Genomic DNA, 9,975 nt, shown 5'->3' with positions numbered 1-9,975 from the left:
CATGAAATTTAAAACGACACCAGAATGGAGTTTAATAAACTCATGGTGTCTCCGAATTCCAAGTCCATGAGCACTCGTCGCATCATAAAACAAAGTAAACATCGAAGATACAGTGCCAGTCCAGACTCCAGACTGGGCGGCCCGCGGCTCATACTCGCAATCCAGGCATTCACCAGACCACATCATTTCCACAAGAATAACAGTAGCAATCACAACCCAACAACCATCCAATGTCATAGGAAAGCTGCTACAGCCTATGAGATGGCACAAAATCGTAGCAGATCCGGAGGCGACATTGTCCTCCCCTGCAGGTTATTAGAGTTGAAAGGGCAGGAAAGCACGATTACAGCTAAATAAGAAAGAAACAGCCATAATGCAGGCGGAACATGGCAGACAGAACTTTTACAACATGGTCTTTTTTTCTCTTCTCTGTTTTCGCTTGATGTAAAAAGGGTCTATGGGGAGTTAAAATGAAATGAAACAAGAACAGCATGAGCATGTCATCAGATGCGAGATCTAGACACACAAGCCACCACCACCACCGCAACAAGGAGGGGGTCGCTCCGCTACCTACGCGCAAGCGCAAAGACAAACGACGAAAACACAGCCAAACTGGGTCCGCTGAGCCACATTATGGCCTGCGGCTGCGCCTGCCTTCTGCTTCAGCTTCGTACTTCTCTGCCCAGCTGTTCAAGCTGAAGATGCAAAACCGAACCCGGGCAGGAGCCATCCACTCTTCTTCGCGTGCTCCACATAGGAAAGGAACTTCTCCCTGGCATCAGGAATGTCCAGAGCCAGGTCGTCGAGCCCATCTCTGACCCTTGAGAACCCCTTGGTCATCTGGTTGATGGTTATGATCCCTTCACCAAAGCACTCCTGCAGCAGGCTCAGGGTCCTCACATTCTTCTTCTCCATTGCCATCACGAGCGCCTTCTTGACAACTTCATGGTTGAAGAAAGACATACCCAGCTCACGGATGCAGTTGCATGCTTCCCCTAAATCACCTCCACTCTCGTACTCCTCCAGGAGCTTTGTTATCTTGTCCTTGGCATCCTCGACAGCCCATCCGGTTCCACCACCCCAGCACCTCAAAAGCCTCTCACCAGCATGACGGGCTGACGCAAGGGAGCGTGCCATGTTCAATGTTTCAGCCCCGCTGCAGTTTGGTGGAAGCTTGCTGCTAATCTCATCCAAGTTTAGAGGTGCAAGAACATCATCAATCACAGCCCTGGCTAGGAACAATCCCAGCTCATCTGAGGCATCCAATATATCCAGTGCGGTGTCTTCTGCAGATTCAAGGAGCATTATGAATCCCTTGGCGATGTCTTCAGACGAGAACAGCTCCATGCTTAATGAGGATAGAAGAACTGATGCCATCTCTTTCTCCCTGTTCTTGCGGTCCATAGCAATTGTAATGAGCTTCTTGATGAAGATTGGATTATATTCTGGATAACCAAGCTCTTTCACACTACGGATAACCTCTGTTGTATCATCAGAGAGAAAGTATTCGTGTATTATAGATACAGCCTCCCTCTTGTACCTTGCCAGCTTCTCATGTTCATCTTCAACGCTTCCGTTGACACCTGACTTAAACACATATGAAGAATCTAGCCATCCCTCAGAAATGGCTTTTGATACCAACAGCTGAAATTCAGACTTTGCAGATGGTATATCAAGAATGAGATCATCAAGACTCTCAGCTACACGATAGAATCCTTTCATAATCTGACTAGAGCTTATTAAACATTCTTCAGATGCTTCCTTCAGAAGTTTGACAATAAGAGCTTCAGCAGCTGGACTCTCCATTCCAAGAGTAAGAGCTCGCTTCACCACCTCATGATGAAAAAAGGGCACTGCCAGCTCTCTAATGCACCTACATGCCTCAGCTGTATCACCATTTCTGATGTATTCCTTTAGAAGATCAGCAATCCTCTTCTTCACCTCTTCTACTGTGATGTGAGTTGAACCACCCCATCGTCGCTCAATTAATTCTGCATGGTGGGGTGCTGAAAGATAGCTTTCTCTGCGATTTGTACAACCTGCATACCCTTTGAAGATCCTGAGAGACTCACTTTTGCCTTGCTGAGGAAAGCAGGTGGCAGAATGTCATCAACAACTGCACGTGCAATGAAAAGCGCGAGCACATCAACCACATCAGGTATGTCAACAGCCAAGTCATCAACAGCCTCTAATAGCAGCACAAAACCCAGTCTGATTTGAGTTGAACCGACCACGTTGCCATAAAGATATGATAGAAGCACTGATGCCATCTCTTTCTCCTTGTCATGCCTGTCCATTGATGTGGAAACAAGCTTCTTGACAAAGTAACGGTGGAAATCATCATAACCCAATTCTTTAAGATCAGAAGCAGCTAATTTCACATCACCATTGCTGAAATATTCCTCAATTAACGGGACAACAGCTTTCTTGTAGTCTTCTAGTGGGGTTGAAACAGGGGCTTCAACTAACTCATATGGTTCCTGAGTCGCAAAAAGCGATCAACATCGATGTACATGTATGGTTGCATACTAACCACTTGAGACAAATAAAAGGTGATCTACAATAGTTGCTGAGATTGAACATTTGACACTCAATTGTTTGTAGCAGAGTGAGAATAAATGGGTCAAGACCATCAATAGTCATTACCTCACCACTGTCATAGTTTGGATCATTTCGGTCAAGGCATGCCTCTGCGTCAGTATCAATTAGTTTGCCCCAAGACCCTTTGCCACCAGCTCCATCTGCAATAGAAACCTCAGCAAGTCAATTAGGATACAGTAGAACATAGATATATTTCACATTTTTCTATCTTCGAAAGTTTGAAACATGGTAATACTAATCTTAGGTATAACTCACAATAGTATTTATTAAGCTATTGTAATTACATAGAGCCTAAGCCCAACTATGTGTACACTTAGATCATAGGTAGTAAGTCAGCAATCTCATGCATAAAAAAACTCCCAAGAACTAATCTCATGCATAAAAAAACTCCCAAGAACTAAACAACTGACACTCCATAGCATGCAACAGTATCAGAAGACACATAGGTTTTCACAATAGTATAGTCAAAATTACACATTGCACACTTGCATTTCATATCTTTGCACAACACACATGGCAATCACATGTTGTCAAAAGATAGTCGGCCACATGCTATAAATGCTACACGGAGGCTGCATAACATTTGGCCATCCCTAATATGATAAACTAGATCTAACACGTAGATGGATCCTTTTCTTGTTTCTTAAAGTTGCAAGGGCTGCAATAATCAGAATAAAGCTAAAGGAACATGAACCTCCAAAGTACACCTGGCAACTGGTATTCAATAACAGTAAATTGTGTCAATACATATCCTGCTTTCACATAAGAGATATAACCATATGCATTCAGGGTAGACCTGGAAGCAAACATGCTTCTAAATATATCCCTAATACACCATGTGAATACAAAACAAATTAAGGAAACCATGACAGAGAGACAAAAAGATAAGATCGCATTCTAACCAAAGTTTCTAAACAAAAAAGGAAACTGTTGAAAGTAAGGCCATAACAGCACTGCAGACTATTTTTTCGACGTGCATACATAGTTGGCAGCATCAAGGATGCAGCTATTTCAAAGCAATGCAATACTGTGTACTGGTGAAAACATGAATTGACAATTAAATAAAGGCAATAGAAGCACATGCTCCAACTTTCCAACATGCAGGTTGCACACACACATGCTTAGACAGCCCAAATATCATCAGTTAAAATTGCCAACTGAAAGGAACAGAACAATTCTAACTTAATAGGTTCAAGCAATCATGCTGAAGGATGCTCTACTGAACCCCCATTAGGAGTTCAGGACACAATTTGCCACACAGGATGATAGGTGATTGATAAATAATAAACAAATGAAGTAGCCGTACTTCATAAAACAAATCACATACAGCGCGCCCTACATGGTACCCACAGGAGGCACTTGAAGTGGTCCCTTGAATTAGCAGCTGGCTTGTGGAAGATGATTCACATCATACCCGCCCACAGGACAATTCTGTGGTTCACTCAACTGAAAGCTGGTTATCAGAACCAAGGGCACAATGTGCACCGTCAATTTTACGTTACCACATTCTGACCTAAGAACAGTTTTTACGGTTACACAGATATACGACAAAAAGAAGGGCGGGCCTGGTGCAAGCGGTAGAGTCTTACCGCCTGTGACCGGAAGGTCCCGGGTTCGAGTCGCGGTCTCCTCGCATTGCACAGGCGAGGGTAAGACTTGCCACTGACACCCTTCCCCAGACCCCGCACAGAGCGGGAGCTCTCTGCACTGGGTACGCCCTTTTACAGATATACGACAAAAGAGTACGGTGGCGACAAAAATAGCTAAAAGGCTGGCGAATGAAGACAGAACAAACATAGTACCTAAAATGAACTGACCTTTCAACAGAAATCACTACACAGCCAAATATACAAATGTCATGGTCCAACTAAATCATTCCCTTATGGGTGGTTCAACCACCAGCTAATCCCCTGACTGGAAGTTAACCCGGACACGGAAGAGCCATTATGCACCATGTATGCAAAGCTAACCGTCTACGTAACAAGCATGTAGATATAGCACAGAATATTTTAAACAAAGTGCTTATATACTTAACCAACCTACAACAACAATTTCAGTTGGGCAGATAGATAAGCAGCTAGAAAAGCATCCATGTTTCTACACAATAAATTGCATCAATGCTACATTTCCGCTTTAATTACCATCTCCAAACCCAAGCTATGCAGTCTCAACACAACAAGAGCCCACCATCCATGGTGGCCCCAATTTCATGAGCCACAGACTAGCTAGCAGGACACTAGAAATCCAGAGCTATAGGCAACAAGGAGACCCCACAAAAAAGTATATCCCTAATAAACAAGGAGCGCTATATGAAGCAGAGCTGCTGAACCTACATTCGTAGCAACATAAGCAAAAACATCATGACGCCACAATTAGCATTACACCCTAATCAACGCAAACAAGGCAGCAAATTAATAATAGCAGCACATCATTCACACAAACCAGCCTATCCTATCCTATGCTATCCTAAACAAACAAGCAAGGTACTAAACATAGCAGGCGTGAATAGATCGAGCAGCCAGCGCCACCTCACCTTTCTTCACCTTGATGGTCTTCCCGGAATGCGACCGGCGCACGTGCCTGGGCCCACCTCCCCCTCCCCCACCCCCTCCGCCCCTCCCGCCAGCAGCCGCGGCGGCCGCTGCAGCGGCGGCGGCGCGCTTCTGCTCCAGCATCTGCTGCTCGTAGTGCTGCAGCAGCACGGAGGTGGTCCCCCCCGTGGGCGAGCGCGGGGAGGCGAGCGACTGCGTCTCCGCGTTCTGCACCGCGATCCGCAGCTCCTCCCGCTGGTCCTGCGTCAGGAACCCCCCGTCCTTCCTCGGCGACGTCATCCCTCCCAGCCCTCCTCCTCCTCCAGCACCTCCCCAGCACCCACCACCGTCGTCACCACCTGCAGCAGAAAAAAACAACAGCGTAGCAGCGGCACCGCTCGCGTCAGCGAAGCCGGAATGGGGGGAGGCGCGGTTTGAGCGAGGCGGAGGAGGAAGGGAGGGTTTCTCCCGCCCGTACCTAGGGTTTCGGCCGCGGATCGAGCCGGCGGCCCCGAACCCGTGCGCGAGATTTGTGTGCGAGCGAGTGTGTTTGGATAATTTTTTTTCTCTCTCCCCACTCTCCTGCTGCTGGTCTCGTTTTGTTTCTCCCTCTCCGGGTAGAGAGAGAAACGGGGGGCGGCGACGCGAGTGTGACGGGAAGGGATAGAGAGGGGAGGTGAGGCGTGGCATTTTATACGAAGGCGGCGGCACGTCGCCCGTCGTGGCCCCGCACGTCATTGAGCCTGCTCTGTGGGCCTCGACGGCCCGCTGGTCTGGTCCGCGCGGCCGGCTCGGGTCAGCAGGGAACACCAACGGCTCACTGACACGTGGGAGGGATTGGCTCTGGGCCCCGCGAGTCGGTGAGGGAGGAGGAAGGTTGTGTTGTTGGGCCGCCGCTGCTGCCTCGGGACGTGCGGCGTTTGGAGCGGGCCGGCGTGGGAGTTAGGGTTTTGCTGCTGGGAGGGAACGATTGGGTTGGGGTTGGGGTTGGGGTTGGAGCGGGGAGATCGGGATCGTCTGTGGCCAACGGAACGGAACGGGTGGTGTGGTGTGGTGTGGTGTGGACAGATGGTGGCCGTTACGGGACACTTGGTGGGCCGTGATTGGTGGTGGTGCTGTGGATAAGGCGAAGCAGAGGCGGATGAGAATGACGCGTAGGATTTAAGTCAAGGTTCAGTCATCATCATGTCAAAATACGATCGGGTTCAGATCGATTACCTGGAGCTGACAAACCCACGTGTCAGAGACTCATGGTTTTGCTTCGGCTTTCAGAGGAGCCGGCCTGTCTTTTTCGGCAGACATGCCCCGTTCGCTTACCGGATAAGCCATGATTGAAAGTATTGTTGGCTGATTTGTTATGAGAGAAAAATACTATTCGTTGACTGAAAAAATACCACTTATAAGCCAAGCGAATATGGCGACAGTTTGTTACAGTAGAAAACGTTTCGTGCTTTCAACACACAGAAAGGATCGATTCTGGTGACGGTTGTTCTTTTTCTTTTAATAATGGCTATGTTCGCTTTTTTTATAATTCGTAATTTTCAGCATATTTTTTCAGTCGGAACAGTATTTTTCTTTTACAATAAATTAGCCGGAACAGTGTTTTGGCTTGTTTTTTCAGCGAAGTGCACGGGCCGATAAGGATGACGATTGATTTAAAATATCATTTTATTTTGACTTAGTGTTGACGGTGTGGCTCATTTGACAAGATAAGTAGAATGAATGGAGGTGGTTTGTTTGTTACGCTTGCCTTGAACTTATCCAAAACCAGGGGTCGCTTGTCGGCAACTTGAAAGCGCTAGCGTTCAATGGACAAGGCATTTCTTGGCCGCTCTCTCTTTTCGATCAGCAGTTTGCCTCGACCCAAAACGTCTCTCTTTTTATCTCCTACAACTAAAAAAAGCAAAATGTGGATATCGTTTTGGTGCGATAATTATCTTGTTCGTCCATCTGTCACCCCATGCGATCGATCCCATGCTGTCCAACGGGCGAGCGAGAAAAGGAAAGCCCGCGATTTGTCTTCTTGATTGAATATTGCATGTTTGCAAAATAGGAAGTAGAAAATTATTGTGCTATCCATATACACATTATATATTTGCATACACCAGCATATATGACAACGAGCAAAAGGAAAGATAATTAACACAGAAGGAAAGAAAATTAAGACAAAAGGAAAGAGAGAGACTACTATAAATCCTGTGGCCTCGCCATAGCGCCCACCCTCGCCAGCTTAGCTCGCCCTCGCTCGCACCGGCCTCCGCCCTCGCGCCCTCCCTCGCCCATGCTCTGACTTGTACATTTTGATTAATTAGACATTATCTTTCCACGATTTATTGACGAATATTTAAACAAGATGCTCATAGATTAGCCAAACAAGCTTGGCAATTTGCTTCTCAATCTTGTACTTCTACATGTGAAAAAAATAGTTATTCTGGTGTTTCTATAATGTATTAGGACAGTCACAATGCTATACCTATTAATTTCCATAGACACTACATATAGAAACCATGGTCCTAATGGATAGTTTCTACAGAACAATTTTTTATCCAACTACATACATTCTCTCTCCATTCTTTACCAATCACATCCTTTCATGCCTTGGTTCTCATGTAGACATGTCCCAAGAATCTGATATGTGTCATGATTTCAGAATTACATGCTACTCCCAGGGCCGGATGATGAGCAGATGGTTTTTTGTGCCCAAACTACTTGCACGGAGCAGTGAGGTCCTGGGATCATGCAACGGAGAGGTTGTATAGTTTGGAGAGGATGGTTTAGAAGCAGAGCTTGTTGAAATCGAGCATGGACTGATGCTTACATGGTGTTGAAAACTTTAGACATTTAGAGGTTGGCTAGAACTGGACGGTGCTTGGGAGGTAGTAAAACTGATAGCCATCGCGCCTCAACGAAGAGTTGACGATTGACTTTGTGAAGCAAATTTAAAAACATTTGTTAATTTCACGAACTTTGCCTTGTAGATTAAATATCACTTTAATGTCGGTATTTAATTTTATAGTATTGTTATCTTATCGTGCGATCTATGTATTTTTAGTATAAAAGTTTAGCTGTCCCGTAGCAACGCACGGGCACGTTACCTTAATGCATATTTGTTAGTTTAATGTTAACTTTCTTTGACATATTACCATTTGCAGGGCCTTGGAGCAGTAGCTATCAAACTTATACAATTTGTTCAAACATACGGTGTATCCTGTGGCCATTTAAATAGACCATTTCGTCCAATACTGTTGATCAACATATAGTTTAATTTCAGACAAGCACGACCACTAGCGGCTCAGCAAAACTGCTTTAGTTTGTTTTAGTTCTTAAGACAATTCAATTTTTAATTCTAGATTTTTTTTATTATTTTCTAACTTGTTGGAGCTATGGACCTTGCGGATATAATTTGTCTATTGCATATGAACCTTGGTAGATGTAATTTGTAATCCATTTATTTATGCATTGTTATGAGTAGGGGTGAAAACGGTACGGATATTTTTCGACCGTATCCGAGACCGAATCCGTTTAGAGGGTTTAGATCTATCCGTATCCGAGTCCGGATATTTAACATTGGTAATTATTGGCGCACGAAAGAAATGGATATCGGAGATTTTTTTCGACCAATATAAAACATTATCTTAGCCACGTCACGGAAAAAGATCTATAAAGTAGAGTTTGTGAGCCTGCGACGCCGTGCTCTCCGTGACTTGTGTTAATTTCACACACTTTGTTTTTTGGATTAAATGTCACTTTAACATTGATATTTAATTTTTATAGTATTGTTATCTTATCTTGCGATCCGTGTATTTTTAGTATAAAATGTTAGCTATCCCGTAGCAACGCACAAACACACTACCTAGTGTGTATATATATATATATACACACGCTACCTAGTGTATATATATAGTATTACTATATGGTACCTGGGTACCAGATAACTATTCAGTACCCAGCGTTCTATAGGGCGGGCAAATAGGCCCACCCCGCCGTTCGGGCCTGAGACTCATAGGCCCGGCCCACCCACCCACCCACGTTTTCTTTTTGCGGTTTCTTTCGAGACCCCGTCCGCTCGGTCTTTACTGGCACCACCCGTCTGTTCCCTCTCCCCACTGCTAGCTGCGCCGTTGCCTAGGGCTCCGTCGTGCCGTTCTCGGCCGGCGGGCATCCCGCCCCGCTCCCCAGCGATATATATAGTATTTCTATACCGCCCCTCCTGGCGCCGTCTTCCTCCCCCATCCCCTCACTCTCTCAGCTCGCCGTCGCTACTGGCCGTGGCCGTGGTCTTGAAGGCCCCAGTTGAGGGTTGGCACCGACGGTTGCTGCCAGGTTCGGCACCGGCGAGCTCGCCGCACCTGTGGCGACCGTCCTACTCGCATCTTGCCATCATCAGCAGCCTCCCGTGCTCGCCCGTGACTCATCGTCAGCTCCCGCCGCGAACTCCCGGAGAAAGGAGTGGCAACTCGCCTGGCGATGCTGTCGCCGCCGTCAACCCACCGCCACCGCCGCTCCTGCGTGTGCTCCTCCAACACTGCTGGTAGATCCAGGTGCCCCTCCTCCAGATCCCCTTCTCCAACTCCTCGTTTGCACCATCTCCTTCCCGTTCCCCTTCTTGATTCAATTTGATGATTCGAGTGCAGGATGCGTTCCCTACGAGTGTTCGATTGTCTCGGCCCAGGTCGCGGCCAGGAGCTCCTCTTCAATTGCAGCAAGGTGAGTTTGTCTCAGCTGCCAATGCTGGTTGTGTAACTGTTACCAATATCAATTGTGTTGTGTAACAGTGTATTCATTTGGAGACGCCTCTCGAGGGATGTCGCTGCGCAGCCCTGGCCTACTACCCGGCCTCCTA

General features: G+C 46.5%; 1 protein-coding gene across 1 annotated transcript; it reads right to left on the bottom strand.

Annotated features, from left to right (window-relative positions):
* Positions 1-354: 354 nt before the first annotated feature.
* On the bottom strand, positions 355-5,779 carry LOC136500533 (MA3 DOMAIN-CONTAINING TRANSLATION REGULATORY FACTOR 1-like). The gene is given in 5 exon segments (XM_066495908.1): positions 355-2,018; positions 2,021-2,480; positions 2,647-2,741; positions 5,135-5,491; positions 5,611-5,779. Coding segments are annotated over 4 exon segments (2,181 nt in total). The 5' UTR covers positions 5,433-5,491; positions 5,611-5,779; the 3' UTR covers positions 355-690.
* Positions 5,780-9,975: the final 4,196 nt, after the last annotated feature.

This window comes from Miscanthus floridulus, chromosome 13, assembly GCF_019320115.1.
Source record: "Miscanthus floridulus cultivar M001 chromosome 13, ASM1932011v1, whole genome shotgun sequence".
Lineage (NCBI taxonomy): Eukaryota > Viridiplantae > Streptophyta > Magnoliopsida > Poales > Poaceae > Miscanthus > Miscanthus floridulus.
Note: the sequence above shows the minus strand (reverse complement) of the source record. Positions and strands in the feature narration are given on the sequence as shown.